The sequence below is a fragment of the Euprymna scolopes genome, chromosome 5 (genome assembly GCF_053919585.1).
Source record: "Euprymna scolopes isolate OS-2025 chromosome 5, ASM5391958v1, whole genome shotgun sequence".
In the NCBI taxonomy this organism is placed as follows: Eukaryota; Metazoa; Mollusca; class Cephalopoda; order Sepiida; family Sepiolidae; genus Euprymna; species Euprymna scolopes.
In genome coordinates, this window is record NC_136486.1 from 81,811,284 (window position 1) to 81,831,075 (window position 19,792).

At 33.7% G+C, this 19,792-nt stretch overlaps 1 protein-coding gene across 1 annotated transcript in view; it reads left to right on the forward strand.

The window, feature by feature from the left end:
* The window catches only part of LOC145277099 (monocarboxylate transporter 4-like), a 36,826-nt gene extending 17,242 nt beyond the window's left edge, over nucleotides 1-19,584 (forward strand). The window contains exons 2-5 of the mRNA XM_080128764.1: nucleotides 3,100-3,409; nucleotides 9,384-9,559; nucleotides 17,089-17,352; nucleotides 19,232-19,584. Coding sequence (XP_079984890.1) covers nucleotides 3,100-3,409; nucleotides 9,384-9,559; nucleotides 17,089-17,352; nucleotides 19,232-19,452 — 971 coding nt within the window. The 3' untranslated portion in view covers nucleotides 19,453-19,584. The remainder of the gene's footprint in view (nucleotides 1-3,099; nucleotides 3,410-9,383; nucleotides 9,560-17,088; nucleotides 17,353-19,231) is intronic.
* The last annotated feature ends 208 nt before the right edge of the window (nucleotides 19,585-19,792 follow it).

A 19,792-nucleotide genomic window follows, 5' to 3' on the forward strand; every position in this document is an offset into this window, starting at 1 on the left:
TCAATACCAAGAAGACTGTGGTGATGCATCAGGCTACTCCAGGAAAACCATATGCAGAAACCAACATTTCAATCGGGGGACAAAGACTCAATGCAGTTGACAAGTTTACCTACCTTGGTAGTACGTTCTCCCGCAATGTAGTCATTGATGATGAAATCAACATCAGACTTGCTAAAGCAAGCGCTGCGTTTGGCAGACACCACAAAAATGTATGAGACATCACCTCTATGACAAAGATCAAAGTCTATAAAGCTGTCATACTCACCACCTTACTCTATTAATGTGAGTGGTGAACTGTCTGCCAACGACATGCTAGAAAATTAAATAACTTCCGCACCACCAGACTGCTTGACATAGGCTTGTAGGAAAGGATACCAGACACAGAAGAGCTGGTCATGTGGCCCACATGCCAGATTACAGACTACCCAAGAATCTTCGGTTTGCTGAGGTCCAACATGGCAAGCGCTCCCATGGCAGCCAAAGAAAACGATTCAAAAACACTCTGAAAGCATCACTGAAGGCCTTCAACGTTGATCCGTCATCATGAGAGCAGACAGGTTTAGATAGAGCCAAGTGGTGGGCTGCTGTTCATGACGGTGCCTGCAAATATGAAAGCTACCGAAAGGTTACTGCAGAGAAGCGCAGAAAGGACAGGAAGGACAATGTTTTGAAACCCTCGACATCTACTATGATTCCCTGTTCCCACTGCAACAAAGATTGGGCTTCATATCCGTACTCACCGATGATACTTCCCCCTCCCCACTCTACCCCACAGGATGATCAGATGGTCCTCGTCGTTTCGCTGGACACACACACACACACACACACACACACACACACACACACACACACACACACACACACACACACACACACACACACACACACATATATATATAATCCACAAGATCTTTGGGTGAAAATTATATATATATATATATATATATATATATATATATATATATATTTATATATATATAATTTTCATCCAAAGATGAATGAAATGGATGGATGAAAATTATATATATATATATATATATATATATATATATATATATATATATATATATATATATATATAATTTTCATCCAAAGATCTTGTAGACTATTCAAGTTCGTTTGAAGAAACTTTCTCTCTGTAAACAGATATAATGTCTTTTAGGTTAGAACATAATTAGCCTCTAGGAGATGTCAGCAGTGTACATAGTTAATAACACAGTTTTAATTTTTGATATATAGTGTCTCCCTGTTTTTTTTCCTTCCCGTTAAATAGAATATAACACTGCATTTTTTTAGTATGTATAGTTTCCCTTCTATTTTTCTCTTTTAATCATAAATAAAATTCCTTGATTCATCTCTCTAGGAGTTAGGACAAAACCGGTAAGCTGATCCTTTTTATTCTTCTCTTTTAATCATGAATATAAAAAAGTCTTTCCTTCACTATTGCAATATCAAAATTTTGTTCCTCTCTCCCCCAAAATATCATGATATATTTTTTTTCTATCATCTTTTTCCAATCTGCAAATTAAAAAAAAGGTGTCTCTTGTTTTATTACCCACCATATATTTTCTCGCTCACGTGTGCTCATTTTTAGTTACCTTAGCTCCTTCTTATTTGCACCTAATTCGTTTTATAATAAACGTTCACTGAATTTATAATATCTTACTATCAGTTGTTACATATCTGAAACGTCATATGGATTGAATGAACACTATTTTGCATAAAACTATCGATATATCTTTATCTACATAAACTTAGATATGTGCATATTTTTATATACAGCTGCATGCACAGGATGCACCCCTAAACTAATCAACCGATTTTTACTAATTTTGGAACGCAGCTGCTAATGGTAAGGGGTCGTAATGTTGGCTATATTTAGTTTAATTTTCTTTTATACAAAGAAAGTAAAAAGAAAGTGAAAATTTTGTGAAATTTTAACAATGGCTATTAAACATTAATTAATAAATATTCCTAAAATGTTGGTATCATTGGAGTGTTTGAGGGGTTTAAGATAGCAGAATATGAGTAGAAACTTCCATTTGAAAATTCAAATATTTTAGATTTGCATTGAATTTGATTTATAGTCACAGGAAATAAGCAAGATTCCCTGGTAGTTTTTGAAAAATTTTTTCATGCATCCGATTGCTCTTATGATTACCGGAATGATTGAGATCTTCTTAAGATTCTAGTTTCTTTTCATGTCGCACATAAAATCTTAGTATTTAGTTAGATACATTGACTTAAACTAGGGTTTCTACTTTCTCTTCTTGTGCCATAAAAAAGTGTGCCTATTAGAATGCAGTTTGTGTTGAATAAGTAGAAACTTATTGTCGATTTTTTGTCTAATCAAATTACATTGTTACCAGATGTGGAATGACAAACATTCAATTCCAATTCGACTACTTTCCAAAATAACAAGTTTTGAACATGAACATATAGTACATTTGAATACGATCATAGAGCACATTGGGATAATAGGCTAATACAAATAATAATAATAATAAACAATAAAAAGAAACACAGCAACGAAATGACGACTTGATAAATGTTCAAATGCTAATTTTATTTACTGGAAAGAAATTTATACATGCTGTGTTTCGACGTTGTTGTAAGAATAAAATCTGCAAACAAAGAAAGTCATATAATATTTATGTGAATAAATTTATATATGGTGGTGGCAAGAAGAATAATCCCTAAATCAGTTGGGTTAGAGTTGACTGTTCACTGGTCTTATGAGGTTCATCGATATTAGGAGGTAATCCGTAAAGTTTAGTGTGTGTCAAAGTCATAGATCATTTAATTTTTGCTACCAGATTAAAAACCGTTCTCTCTGTATGTGTATGTGTTTGTGTGTGTGTGTGTGCGCGCGCTCACGCGCGAGCGTGTGTGCAAGTCGTCAAAATTTTACCAAAAGGAAAATTACGAAAATTAGGAAAATGAAATGATCTGGCAAATAAAATAGACAACGTATTACCAATGTTAACCCTTTTTGATATGTTCTACCAAAATTTGGCAACAACCGTTAAATTCATATTGGCAAGAAAATGTTCTTTGATTTGACGTGTTTCTAACTGTATGATTTTTATGATATTTTAGGATTGGGATACTCATTGGTATATGTGTCGGCTTTGGTAACGCTGGGCAAATACTTCCCGGGTGATAATAACACAGTTCTTGTGTTTGCCACAATGGGATCACCTGTTGGAATTATGATTTTTCCCCCAGTTTTCACAGAATGCATCGCATATTTTGGCTGGCGTGGAGCTCTCATGATTCTAAGTGGGATTTGTTTAAATTCGTTTGTATTTACTCTTCTGATGACACCACCTGAATCAACAGTTCAAATGCACAAAACTGAAACAGAAGAAAAAAAAGGAAACACATGGTTCGACTTTACAATTTTTCGGTGAGAGATTTTTCTTTTTTCATTTCTTTCGTTTACTTCTTTCGTCCATCCCATTACATTTTTGATTTTCTTTTTGAAACACATGCGATCATTTAAAAAGCTATCCGATCTTTTTAGTCCTGAAAAAGCCTATCCGATTTTAACAACACAAGCGCTCTAACGTAAAGATGCCGTTTAAATAGATTAAAACTGGAGATAAAGCTTAGCATATTCATATCAACCACTGCACTTCATTTAATGGAATTTAAAATGACAGAAGAAATCACAGACGCTTAAGGTCGATGAATCAGGCCCCAAAAGTAATTGAGAGAATAATTGTGCAACAAATAGAAAGTAAGACAATCTTAAATGGAATAACACTTGGTTTTATGACAAATGGCAAAATACCATTGATATTATATTTTTCTTGAGACAAATGCAAGAGAAGTATTTTACTAAAAAGAACTCATATTTTACGTTTGTAGATTTTAAGAAATCCTTTGATAGAAATGCCAGAGATTACGTTTCTGAATTTTGGAGATGAAGATTGATTATCCGTATTATTTGGATTCTTTGGGCTACTGTTCTCATCTTGAGTGCAAGTTTCATAACATTTCGATTGGTGTAAACTCCGACCTTCTTCATGTGTATCTTTTCGAACTCAGTAATTTTTCTGTCGAACTCAGAAATCTGCACGGAATTTCGAATAGAACCCTTTATTTACTTCACGGGGATAATATACTCTCGTTCCATCAGCTATGACTGTATAGAAGTCCTAGTAATTCGCAATTGTAATTTTAGTCACCCAAATTGAAGGTCCAAAAGGTGTGTGAAAACTCCACACGAGAACAAGAATCCAAATAATATAAGTGGCCAGAGATGTTGAGAGGTTTGTGTAAATTAAATGAAAGCTGTTCAATGTATAGAAATGCTCAAAGTCGTTTAGAATTGGCAGCACATTTAGTGAGAGTTTTAATGTTAAAATGTGAGTATATCAGAGTTCTATATTGAGTTTGGTGATTTTCATTTGTGTCTTAGAAATAGAGAGTTTCGTATGGCATATCTGGAAAAGATGTGTTGATGATTTAGTATTTGCTATGGAAGGTTTACTTATTAACTGAAAGACTTGGAGGAATGTTATAGAAAGTAAAGTTCTGAAAGTGAATGTTACCAAAATGATGATCAGTGGTTGTAATATTGGAACCTTCTAGAAAGAGGAAATTTCATCTGTTTAGTTTGTGAAAAGAAATTTGGTTGAAACTTTTTTTGTGACACTTGTGAATAGGAGTGCACTGATTAATCGGCAGGTAATCAGCCTTATCAGCCACTTATGCTGCTCCATCGGTTAATTCGCCAATTAATTACTTTTCTTTGTCCTATTAAATTGAAACCATTTCATCAATGCCAAAACTAACTGCCAATTTAACTTGACATTTGTTAATTGTGTGGCTTCTATGACGGTTTTTGTCTGCTTTTGCTTTATCAAATGAAATTACAACATACAAAGTACAATTTCTAATTCTTGAATAATATAATAAAACAACTAGATAAGAAAAAAGATATCACAAACTACAAAGTATAAATTGCAATTATTAAGTGAATAACTATAAGTTGAAGATTTGCTTCCACTCGAGTATGCTATGGTGATTACCTCTGCTCTACTTCCTCTTCTATTCTTGTGACCTGTTTCCTCTGCATTCTTAATCTCATCAGCATTTAAAGTTAAATACTCTTAAGTTGTAATGTAGAAACATTACAGCTTCTCCATACTTAGGATACAGCCGGTTCCTCATACCACTCAGCAGTGGTAAAGTCTCCTGTGTATTTTGCACCATTAAAATAGATCATCACCCCTAGCGATCAGTGGTAAAGTTACACAATGATCAAGTTCTTTTGTGCACTTATGAATAAGGGATTTACTTCGTTTGAGTTTAAATTGTGATTCTTGTATTTCTGTTGTAGTTGCAGTTTCCAGGTTTAACTCAGCCGCTATCTGCTCTAAATTTGGATTTGTTGTTGTAGACTTACTTAAAGCTAATTCATCAAACAGGCTTGAAAGAGATATAGTTTTACTTTCTCTTTGACTTTCTTGAACATCAACAGAGCTTGAATAAGTATATCCTGATTCTGCTTTATTATCATCAGTAGAATGTAAAATATGTAGAATCCAATTATTAATGGTGTTTTCCGTGTCATTTTGAAACTTTAATTTCGAAACCTTGACCTTCGAAATTAGACATAAACAAGCGTTTATCATGTAGATAGGATAAAAATCTTGTTTTCATTGATTCCTTAAATTGTTCAACAGTGTTTTATCTTCGCATACACGTGATTATAATATCATTTGTGACAGACATATTGATAAAAAAATAATATAGTCTTATCGTATAAGAAGATCATAAATATTAAGAAACTTAAGATGAAATTGTGATGTTCTGTAACAGTAAAGAACTGGAGAGATAAAGAATAGCAGTATTCTATACATGTCTTTATTCACACCATTACAAGAAACCCCAAGGAATCAGAAGTTACTGATCACAACCTTGTAGTAAATGTTTTTCCACACACACACACACACACACACACACACACACACACACACACACACACACACACACACACACACACACACACACACACACACATCTATCTATCTATCTATCTATCTATCTATCTATCTATCTCTCTCTCTCTCTCTCTCTCTCTATATATATATATATATATATATATATATATATATATATATAGTAATTTATAAAATATATATGGCGATTAAGCTTAATCGCCATATATATTTTATAAATTACTAACTAGCTCTACCTACGTATTGAGCACTTTTGAAGTAAATACTTAAAGTTTACGCATAAATCTATACTTTCATATATTAAATTTATGCGAATAAATGAAGTAGTTATATATATATATATATATATATATATATATATATATATATATATATATATACTGATATTTGATATTATAGTATATAATGCATTGATACTGATCTTTGATATTATTTGAGTCTTTGATATTGAAGATTCAAATTATCTTTAGTGTGTTTAATCTTTCATCCATCTTAGTTGACGTATGTCCTGATTTGGATCTGACTCCTTGTTCTGGAGTTGTTGGATTTGCTGCTTCTAGATTTGGTTGATGAACCTGCTTGGGTAAACTGAGTATTGTGTCAGAGTAAGATTGTGATGCTGGTATCTTTGGAGAAGCTACTGGCAGTAAGTGTTGGCGGTTTCAACATATTCTGTTGTCATTATCCATCAGCACCATGTATGATCTTGGTTGGAAGCCTATCCTGGACCAATTTTTCGAACATAGTCCCCAATCCTCAGTGGAACTAGCTATCATTGATTGCTGTTATGCAGTTTCACTTTTTTGTCTTATACTTGAGGATGGGTTGCTAGTATCATGATTAATAGCAATATTCTTAGTTTACGGGTCATCCATTTGATCAATGAGGAAGTAGAGTTGTATTTGCCAGGTGTTGTATGCAAAGTTAGCAATGCAAGGTGTAGATCATCTACATTCTGGAAGCATTTATACAATTTTTTTTCACTGTTTGAATTGCCCTTTCACTAGGTCATTAGATTGTGGATCTCAGCTGCTTGTAACAGGGGGAAAATCCCATTTTGTCACAAATTTGTTGTAATCATGGGACTTAAACGTGGTTGTGTCATTAAGTTGGATGAATTCAAATATTTTGAGTAGTAATCCACTACCATTACATAATCTTCCCCTGCAGTCTGAAGATGTCTGTTTCAACCTTATAGCAAGTTTGGTCTGGTATATCATGCGTCATCAGTGGCTCTGAACTTTGTTGATTGCTGCAGTGCTGACATTAATCATAGTTTTTTTTTTTTTTTTAATCTATTTCTTTGTTCATGTTCGGCCAAAAAAGAAAAAAAAAAAAGAGCCTGCCTGGCATTGGAATTAGTTTTTTCAATTCCAAGATGTGCCTGTGCAAGATCCTACATATTTTTGCTCACATTTTGGTTAGTACAGCAATTTGTTGTACTTTTAATATTAGCCTCTTCTGGCATGAACGATCATCTCGATAAGGATGAAAACTGGCATTGAGGCTATGTCGGTGATCTGGCAATCCGACCATAATTTGCTGTTGTAGCTATTGCAATGTTTCATCATCAGCAGTTATCGACTTTTATCAGTGATGAGTATTGAGAACATTACGGAGTGTACAAAATAGTTAATTTCCTTGTTGGACATTTCTGATGTATTGTATTTCTGTGTCGTGCGGGTGCATGTGTTAACAACTTGCATTAGTTTGCTTTTAGTGTATTCGATTTCAAAATTATAATCTGCAGATGCAGTAAGGAACGTTTTAATCTGATGGGATTTTTGCGATTGGTTTTGTGACATTGGTTTTTGTCAATATTTAATTAATTTGCTATGTATTTAAATCACTTATGTCTGATATCTAATTAGTAATTTATCGCAATAAAATATGCATTATCTACATCAGACAAAATAAAAAAATATATATGTAATTGTAGCACGAATCCAAAAATGAGGAACAAGAGTATGACTGATGAAGAATGCTTTATTTTCGGATCTCATGTGGGCAAAGTAAGTTCAGAGAACTCCTGTTAATGCTGTCCAGCAGATAATTACTAGTGTTGACCAAGGGAAAAGGCTATCAGGCATGTGAAGGTTGTTGACATGGATTGCATGGAGAGAAATGATATGAGAATGATACAATGGACACGTGAAAAGATCTAATCTAATGGAAGATTAAATCTGGACAGTATAGAGAGATATGCGCAGAACATGAAAGACTTTATGTGCATAGTAACAATGAAAGATTTGAATTATTTGTAGAAATAGGATCAGCTGACAGAGGCAAATATAAAATGAAAAAGATGGAATGGAGAGAAAGAGAGATAAGCTGAGATAAGGGGGATAAGCGAGTTTGGAAGTCACTTTCTAAAAGCCGTCTAACACATACTTGTATGTAAGACGAATGTTAAATCGATGATGATGATGATGATGATGATGATGATGATGATGATGATGATGATGATGATGATTTTCCTAAACCCAAAGAGTAAATAAAAATTCTTTCTATTGAACACTCTAATGAAAATTTCCTAGTCAAGACAACGATTCTTAATAAGAAATATTCAAACAACTGCATTTGATACAATGAAGAAATACAATGTTTCAGCACCAATTAATTTAATAAGATTTTTACTTAAGGTTTTAATTAGTGGGAGAGGGGAATTACAAGTTCTTGGTGGACATATCTAGGCAAAACGATAATGGCATAATCTATAACTACATTACACGTGTTTTTCTAAGTCTCTCAAATCTAAAATCATCTAAAATATTTAAACAACTAGTGGCCTCAAATGATGTTTCATTATATCAAAATTATGTTTTTGTTAAAAATAATTTATAGTATAAGTTTTCAAACTTTTTTATTTGTTTTTATCTCACATTTCTTACTCAACAACAATATTTCAATGTTTACACTATATATCTCCATCTACAACATTTTCTTATTAAAAACTGATCAAACCTGTACTACTGTTCTATTTACCATCCCCCCTCTTATTATCTTTATTCCTCTGCTACTTTTACACCTCTCTACATCTTCTTATACACCTCTCTCTCTCTCTCTCTCTCTCTCTCTCTCTCTCTCTCTCTCTCTCTCTCTCTCTCTCTCTCTACCGGTATCTATTTCTAACCCTATCTCTTGCCTTTCTATAGTTTAATAGATATTCCCATCCAAGAGTTTTACGATCAGATTTTTAAAAGTATTTTGTTCAATTAAAATATATAGGAAATAAACCTTTGGGAAACAAACGTAAATTTACTCAACTTTGGGATAATATAGCATGCTTAACATTAGCATTAAATTTTATATTATTCGTTTCCATTGCTATTCCTTTTTGTGGTCACATGATCAATTGCTAAACATCCTCAATGTTGTTTACTTATTTGTTTTTATCTTTCTTTAATACAGATCCAAAACCTACATCCTCTATGTGGTGGTTTTATGCGTCATAAGTGGATCTGCAACGTCCGCTTTAATTACCTTACCCGATATAATCAGAACGCGAGGTTATACATCCCAAAATGCAGCGTTTTTCCTTTCTGTGGAAAGCATAGCAGATATAGTTGGTCGAATTTTAGTGCCAGGTTGTATATTTATTTATTTACTTATTTATTCATATAATTCATTTATTCAATAATTTATTTATTCATATAATTTATTTATTCATATAATTTATTTATTCATATAATTTTTATTTTTTTTTTATTTTTATTTTTATTTTTTTTTACACAGTGATCACCACTCAGGGATAAGGAAGCCACTCAGGGATAAGGGTTATTGCAAGTACATCACGTTAGTGAGGAGATTTTATGAAGTGTTTAATTAGGGGGGCGGTTCATTAGGAATTTGTTAACATTAGACTTGAAGACATCCAAGTTGTAGTCCGGAGGGAAGCAGGCAGACGGAACAGAGTTCCACAGGCGTGCAGTTCTAAGAAAGAAGCTTTGCTCATGAAATCCGCGTTTTGATTTAGGCACAGATATAGAGTGGGGGGAATTTTTCACAGTGGATTCAGCTAGACGGGTGTTTTTCGTGAAAGTTTGGCGAGGGGGGACCAGGGATTGGAGTTCAGACGAGCACCTGCCATGAAAATAACGATAAAACAAGGATAGGCTCGCAACGTCTCTTCTGTGGGAGAGGGGTTGCAGGGTAGAGAAAAGGGCATCCCCCACTAAACCACGAAGTCTATTTTGTACTCTGTCAAGGCATGATAGGCTGTTTTTGGCAGCTCCTGCCCAGATATGGCAACAGTATTCCATCCTTGGCCGTACTTGGCTTTTATATAGATAGAGAATTGCATCAGTAGTGAGATATCTTCTGGAGCGGTAGAAGGATCCCACCATCTTTCCTGCGACCTTGGCAACAGACTTGATGTACGTGTTCCATTTCAGATCAGGAGTAAAGGTCAAACCCAGAAGCTTGTCAAAACACGGGGCCTCACCCAGACGAGAGCCATCCATCACAATTGATGCCAGCTGGGGATCAGAGCGTTGATGATGTAAGGATAGGAGTTTGGTTTTAGATGCATTAAAGGTAACTAGCCACATCTTCCCCCACTGAACCGCGCGCTCGAGATCAGAGGAGAGAGAATCCGAGAGAACTTCGTCATTTACAGCCTTTGATGTGTTGCCGTAGATGGTCGTGTCATCAGCATAGATGTCAACGAATGATTTAAGTATGTGTTTAGGGAGGTCATTGATGTAGATCAGGAAGAGAGTTGGGCCGAGGATTGACCCCTGAGGGACTCCAGCATTTATATTGCAGGCCTCCGATTTTTGTCCATCTACCACTACTCTTATGAGCCTATCGGAGAGAAATGATTTAATGATTGAGAAAACATTTCCAGTTATACCGTAGCTGGAAATCTTGTGAAGTAGACCCTTATGCCATACTTTGTCAAAGGCCTTTGATATGTCAAGAGCAATTGCCCTAGAAAGGAAGCCTTTGTCAAGAGATTCACTAATCCTGTGGGATATAACCGTCAGCACATCTGCGGTAGATCTTGCAGAGCGGAAACCATATTGTGTGTCACTAAGAAGGTTGTTTCTGCTGAGGTGGTTGACTATTTCTCTATTTAATATTGATTCCAGTAACTTACTCATAACACAGAGAAGACTTATTGGTCTGTATTGAGAGGGAGATGACTTATCACCTGAATTCTTAGATACAGGGCAAACTGATGAGGTCTTCCAGGGGGTCGGAAAGCACTTCTCCTTAAGGCAGTGCTTAAATAGTTTCGTAAGTATGGGAGCAAGTTCTGGTTGAAGCTTTTTTAACACTATAATTGGGATGCCATCAGGGCCAGTTGCTTTACTGGAATCTAGGTTTTTTATTAGCTTGGCGACCTCATGCACGGATATTTGTATATTACCTAGCTTGTTCTGTGTTATAGGAGGAAATATGGGGAGTTGATGGCCTTCGTCGCATAGGGTAGAATTAGCTGCAAAGTTCTTTGCAAATAGTTTGGCCTTGTCTGACGCTGACGAGATAACCTCTGGTCCATTGATAATGGTTGGGATAGAACGCACACTTCTGTTCAGGATCCTATTTGTTATTTGCCAAAACTGGTGGGAACCAAGCCGCTGATCAGCTACCTTGGATTTAACAGACTGGGCATATAGCTCTCTTGCATTTTTTATTACTCTTTTACAGTGGTTGCTGGCAGTCCTGAAAGCAGCTTTAGTCTCAGTGCATCTATTACGTTGGTAGTTATGGAAAAAGTGATTTCTGTGCGCGATAGCAGCAGCACATTCTGGGGAGAACCATGGCTGGCTGTTAGGTTTTTGTTGGAATTTTTTTGATGGTATGAATTGGTCTATGCCTACAATTAACCATTCGGTCAAATCTGATACTATAGAGGACACTTCCTTTTTAAACATGGAGTGCAGAGGTAAATCAGATATGAATGTACGGAAGCTATCCCAGTCAGCCATAGAGTATCGGTATACAGTACGGTGGAGGGGTACGTCTGATGGCTTCTTACATTTTGTTTTTATCTTAACTGATACGACGGAGTGGTCAGAGGATCCTAAAGGAGAATGAACGGTACATGAACATAGCTCAGGGGAAGTTGAAAGAAAAAGGTCTAAGAGGCTTGCATATTGATTGGGTGTATCGGGCACACGGGTGGGTTCGCGAACAATCTGAGTGAGGTCATAAGCAATGGCAAAATCATGACAAAACCTCCCCTCATCATCTGTCTTATTTGAATGGGTCAGCCATTCCACGTTATGGACGTTGAAGTCACCACAGATGTGGATGTTAGCCGAGGGATGTGAAGACAGTATGTGGTCTATTTTCTCAGATATGCTCTTAAAGATAGTAACTCCGCTGTTGTGGGACCTATAGAGGGCAAATATAAATGCAGTGGTGTTAGCAAGTGCAACCCTGAAGCACATATAGGGTAAATTAGGATCTTCTCTAGAGATATCCCTGCCACATGGGAAGCCATCCTTAATGTAGGCACATATTCCATGCCCATGGCGATCTTGGGAGTCAGATTTAGCTGTTAAATTGGAGTATCCATTAATTATGAACTCATCTAGGGAAGTGGTCGGCCCTATTCCAGTTTCACATAGAAATAACATGTCCGGTTTCGTCTCCTGTAATTGGGTTTCAACCTCTGGAAGGTTGGAACGTAGACCCCTGATATTGGGGAAGGAGACCTGGTAGTAGGGGTCTACGCTGGAAGATGGGGTTCTAGGTTTAATCGAGTTTTTATTCTGGTGATATTTCATGTTGAGGTTTGGGGATTTGTGGAATAGGTCGGCATACTTGGTTAGAGCAGTACAGAGAGGGAAAGTAAGAGAGAAAAAGACAGGAAAATTTTTTTTTTTTTTTATTTGTAGCACACGAAAAGGCAAAGCCGTAACAATTACCCACTAGTATGGCATCGAGAGGCCCCACCAGAGACTACTGCATGGTCCAGATCCACTCACCAAATGGCAATACAGCAGTCCCAGTACTTTGCGCCTGCTGATAGGACAGCCTCCTTAGTGGTTAATCCAAGGTTCGGGTCCCTGACTATCAGGTGGATAACGTCAGCCCAGACAAAACGTTTACCTCCAGCACCCTTACTAGTGACATGGCAACAAGGACAGACAAAGACAGAAAAATATCCGACATCTCAGACTACTGGTCACCGAGTAGTACCGACCTTTAAGCAGCTTTTTCTTCACCCTTTGTCAGAAACATCACTCATTGAATGAGGACTGAATGACAAAATAGGAGAAGCGAGAGTTACTGGAGCTGCCGATAACACATCCACTGTATTATCTACTCTCCATTTAAAAAAAAAAAAAAAGGGGGGGGGGAGAAAGGAGAATGGGTACAAGTGACTTATATCTAAGTAGTAAGTCCGGTGCGAACTTAATAATTCATGGCATTTTGGTGATAATCTCCCCTCCCATATTAATGGGTGGAAGTTTGTCGTTATCTATCTAGTTTGAATCATAAAAGTTTCATCTTATAATTAATTAAAATCCAATAATTAACTATTATCAATTTGTAAAGACTGCTTAATATTAATTTACATTAGAGTTTAAATTATTTTTCAAGGTTTTAATTTAGGAGGTCCGTTTTCATGAGTGACTTTCTTTGCGCTGTATTATATTTCGAATGTACTTGAACATAAGGCTAACTATATAAGGTAGGATTCGAAAACTAGAAGAAAATATTTTCAATACAGGCAAGCTTGCAGTAATAGTATATATTAAGTATACTACTTAAATAAAGTCCTAAGTTTATCTACTCTAGAGAATAATTTCCGGCATTTTTTTTTTTATTTTTTATTTTTTTTTTTTTATCGTTAGTTGCCGGCATTTTGTTTGTTTTAAAACGTTCAGCTTTGTAGCAGGAGGGCTGGACGGATAATACGGAATACAGACAAAAAGACAGGAGAAATACAGACAAAATACATAAAACACGAAAAGCAAATTTAAAACAATGTAACAAAACATTTAGGATTAGTTTAGAAAAAAAAAAATAAATAAAAATACTTAACGTTTTTGCACTAGAGATTCCGCCAGCGGTTTTTTATCAACTGTTAGCTAGCATGGCTTACTAGAGTGACAGGAGATTTCTATTTCCGGATGACTTGATCGAGTGCCTATCTATAGAATAAAAATCGTAACGTTTCTATGTGTAAACAATATCTAATTTACATTTTTTTTTTGTTAAAAAAAAAAAAAAAATTCTAGTTTTTTTTTTTATAAAGTCCTAAGTTTATCTACTCTAGAGAATAATTTCCGGCATTTTTTTTTTATTCATATAATTTATTTATTCATATAATTTATTTATTCATATAATTTATTTATTCATATAATTTATTTATTCATATAATTTATTTATTCATATAGTAATATGGAATCTGACAAATCGACATTTGATTCTAATTAGTTCATTTTTTTAGCCTTGCACCATCTTCTTAACAATAAACAATCGAATATCTATTTAGTATAATTCAAAATCACTTATTCCGGCCAGGAAGATTATTAAAATGGAAATATTTTTAAATAATTATCAAAGCAGCAACATCAGATTATGACATTAATAAAAATATTCTACTTTGCTATATCTACTTCGGCTTTAAGATACACAATACAATAGCTATTACGTTACATGTACATATTTGTTATGCCGTCGTTCGACCGTCATCTGGCAAATTCCATTTCCTTAATTTTCACACTTTTGCACCGAGTTTCACTGGCTAAAACCTAAATATAAAGTTCCACATGGGTTTGAATACCCTATATATTACGTTTCGTGTTTGTAGACCAAAAGCTAACAGAGTAGGCAAAATTTTATAAGCAAATATATGTACGCATACATAAATATATATAGAAAGAGGTTTGTGTTTATCATAAGCTTTTTACGCATAAATATAATCACACGTAATAGTTAACTAAAGATGATCATCCCATAAGAAAACCGAAAAAACAATAGGGAATTAATTAAAATGAATGTTAAAAGAATATGCAAATTAGCTAGATCTTTTGCAGATGAATGCAATTCCACAACCCATATATAACAAAGTTATATATTTTTTTTAATAAACAGAAAAAAGGGGTTTTAATATAAATATCAATACACACACAAAAACCCCATATATATATATATATATATATATATATATATATATATATATATATATATATATATATATAGAGAGAGAGAGAGAGAGATAGATAGATAGATAGATAGATAGATATTCGCAGACAGCTGATTCGTCTTTTACGACTCATCAGTGTGGATAGGCATCGCAAGTGCATAGATGTCGAGACTTGAAATCCAAATGATAGAACACATCTAAGCAGCCAACTACCTGCCACTATATGTATACGCATATGAAGTACATAATGTAAGCTGATAAGCAGATGCAACCATGTGTTCAATCTCATATTTGTCAGGTTCGAGATTTTGTATCAAATTTTGCTTGCATTAGTTTCAATTAAAACATACTTTACAGCGCCACAGAAATTGTATTGTGCACTATGTGATTGAATACTAATAGTAAATTGTATTATATTAAGTTTATATTTTGTTATTATTATTATGTATAACAATTTTGTATCTGAATTCGAACGTCAAGTAAGATCCTGAAAAATAAGGACACACCAAGACACTATTTATAGTACTATGCATTTATTTAGAAAGACACTATTTATGTACTATGTATTTAGAAAGAACTTTTAGTTGAGGAAGTAGTTTTATTTATTTAAATGAATAAAATACAGTTTAAGGATCAAATCATCTGGACCTTGAAAGAGACAATTTAGCACCTCTAAGAAATAGAATATTCAGCAATATAAGCAATCTTAAAACATTTCTGAATATGTTATCTGGCACAAAGAAACACATTTATTCTTTAAAGAGAAACTTAACACACATGTGTTTTAAAAGTTAAAAAAACAATAAATGATCACGTGGTTAGCAGATAGAGATAAATGCAAGAGGAAAACACGTCAAATGAATAATGCTGACAATATTTATAGAGAAACACACAGCTCATATCAAACAAAGGCTATGAATGCAACTGTCACAGGATCGTGGGTGTCCCTTATTCAAATTACAAGTAAATCTTTCAATAGAACGTTCGGTGGTTAACGCGGCATTTGTTTAAATTATTTTGATGTGATATTTAAAGGAGGAAGAGAAGTTCATTGCTTCAAAATCATAATTTCAAGGGAAAATGAATAATCGATTCTGGATTTCTGCACCATTTTACCTTCAAATTAAAAACCCAACTTCAAAAAAAAAAAAACTAATTTAAAATTGACAAAAGCTGAATTTCATATTAAAATGTTATGAAAATCAAGGTAGAGTCGGCATCAGAATCCACCGTTCTCTTGCTGTCTTTGTCACTGCATGTGGCAAGCAAAGATATGTAATACATGTAACACATGAATCAATTTTGTGACTAGCAAGGGAGACTTCATGCAGACCAGATAATCCTTAGAAACGATTTTCATATGCAGAAGTCCGATTTGCTTAATAACAATAGCAATAACCAGTTTTCTTTCGTCATCATTAACAGGTGATTCCTTCTTTTCATCCATTTTTACTCCTTTTCATGCTTCAATCATGATCGTTACTGCTAGTTAGCGTTACTCATTTATAATTCTGAATGGCTCATTCACAATTCCAATATGATCATTACATACAAACTCATCATATATTTAAGTCAGCATTTAAAAAAATAGTTACTGTTGTAGACATAGACAAATTATTAGTCAATCAGTAACAATTGCTCAGGAAGAGGCTGACTTCTCATTGGTTACTTATGCAAGAAAGGCATTTTCAGATTTGAAACTCATTTTTTAATTTAAGGACAAAAAAGTGTATAACTACAGAATGACAAAAAAGTGTATAACTACAGAATGATGAAACGAATAATTTTGTTACACGTGTCACAATTGCACTGTCAAATTGATTACTGCTTTAATTGGTCCATGAAGCGAAAATGCGAGAATCTCTATTGAATAATTTGTTTTTTAAACCTGATGATGATGATGATGATGATGATGATGATGATTTATTTATTTATTTTTTTTTTAAATCTGATTATTATTATTTTTTTTTAACCTGATTATTATTTTTTTTTTTTTTTGCTCAGTCTGCATTCAACGATTGACAAGCCAGATCTTATTTTATGCAGCCAGCATTTTTTTCGCAGCCTCACTAATTCTCTTCCCAAGTCTCACTGGTCGCATCTCCTTGTATTCGGGCACCTGTTTCATAGGCATTACAGCGGGAATTATCTTATCCATTTATAATTTGGTTGTACTTGATATTATTGGATCAGAGAAATATGCGACTGCTATGGGCTTTGCTGAAACGATGTGCGGCATTGGAAACATTATTCTGGGAGCAGTCGTAGGTGAGTTCATTGCATTAATATTCTTTATAAAAAAATAATATATATTTTAACATACGATATGTATTCATTTTATAGGAAATTCAAAATACTTTTTAATACTGATGAACTCATAGCACTTGTGCCCCTTCGACGTACAAAATTCTGACTAAATTTACAAGCAGCAAAATCCCACCCCTTCACTGTTGAGCTCCCTAGGAGCCGGAAAGCCTTCTATTCTAATAGTTTCTTCCATCAAACTGCTAGACTCTTTTCGACCCTGTTTCCTGCTTCCTTGACTGTATTAATCTGCTGAAGTTTAAATGTAATGTGAACAACAGTCCCTTCTTAGATATTATTAAAAACAATAGCCCCTTACATTAAAATGTTCTGTTTGGGATGAATAAGAGCAAGTAAAAAAATAGTAAAATGAAATTATTAAATTATTAGCAGGCTGCCCGGCGTTGCCCGGCCGTAAAATACACTTAAATGTGATATTTTAATTCATGTATGTTATGTATTCATTATTACATACTCAATTCTCTATAGATTATTGTGTTGTATATTGTATTATATAGTAATGATTGTGTTGTATATTGTATTATATAGTAATGACTGTGTTGTATATTGTATTATATATTGTATTATATAGTAATGATTGTGTTGTATATTGTATTATATAGTAATGATTGTGTTGTATATTGTATTATATATTGTATTATATAGTAATGATTGTGTTGTATATTGTATTATATATTGTATTATATAGTAATGATTTCCAAAGTTTTTAAAAATATACCTTAGGTGTCATCAGCTATAACTGAGGCCAAAACATTTAGCTCTCTAATGGCGTGATAAATTAATAAAACATTTAGCTCTCTAATGGCATGATAAATTAATAAAACATTTAGCTCTCTAATGGCATGATAAATTAATAAAACATTTAGCTCTCTAATGGCATGATAAATTAATAAAACATTTAGCTCTCTAATGGCATGATAAATTAATAAAACATTTAGCTCTCTAATGGCATGATAAATTAATAAAAGTTCGTTTTTAAAGGCATATGTAATTCAGTTACCTTTTTTGAAGTCGCTGGTATATTCATGACTAAGTAAATAAGTTGTATTCACTTTTAAAATAGAAAAAATGGGCTTTTAATATCAATGTCAGTGCGACAAACAACTCAACTTTATGTATGTATAGATAGATTGTGAAATGTATAATCGTAGTAATACACACAAGTATTTGAAAATGTAAGGTTTTAAATCCTAACGGTGCTATACAAATAGTCATGCGAACAGGTAAGTGATAATAGTCCACAAGAAGGAAATAAACCTGTAAAAATTAGATTTTGTTGTTTCTGAAGAAAAATTAAGCAAATAGATGGAGCTTGCCAGAGAGCTGAAGGGAATATGAAACATGAATCCACTGTAATATCAATAATTGTCAAAGCACCTAAAAACCTGAAAAAGAAGAAATTGGAAGTAAATAGAGTATTGGCACGGTTGAAATATTTGAAATGGTTTATATTTTTCAAAAATTAATTCAAACTTGTTCCAAAGACACATGACCGAGACAACACGATTGATTAAACTCTGCAGACTACATTGTGTTTTTATTGTTGATATACACAAGTTAAATAAATGATTTTCGAAATATAATATATTTTTATTAGAATAAAATACAACTAAATCAAAACATTTGCAAATAGTATTTTCCTCGATAATAAGAAATTATCATTCTAACTACAAACCATATATCAAATAGTATAAAAGTGTAATGATAAAGGTGGGAATAACCAGGGTCTATTTAAAATTCCACAGCCCCCTCTCGATTCACTGCTGAAAATAATCCCATAGAAAACCTTTCTTTTGTAATCTGTAATGATTGTATATTTCAGGTTCTGTTGGTGAAGCGACTCATTCATTTGATTCCAGTATTCGCATTCTCGGATTGGCCAGCATGACCGTTTGTGGCATTGCGTTATTTATGCAGATTGTTTGTTGGAGAATCACTTGCAAAAAAGACAGCCCTGCAGTAAATGAAGAAGGAGTAGAAAGAGGAGAATGCAATGAAGGATTTACATCCGATCACAAAAATGACGATGAAACAAAAAATTGAAACAAACAAAAATTTATTGCCAAAGAAACTTTTCTAGTATTAGAAGAAAACTTTTCTAGTATTAGAAGAAAACTTTTCTAGTATTAGAAGAAAACTTTTCTAGTATTAGAAGAAAACTTTTCTAGTATTAGAAGAAAATTTTTCTAGTATTAGAAGAAAACTTTTCTAGTATTAGAAGAAAACTTTTCTAGTATTAGAAGAAAACTTTTCTAGTATTAGAAGAAAACTTTTCTAGTATTAGAAGAAAATTTTTCTAGTATTAGAAGAAAACTTTTCTAGTATTAGAAGAAAACTTTTCTAGTATTAGAAGAAAACTTTTCTAATATTAGAAGAAAAGCCC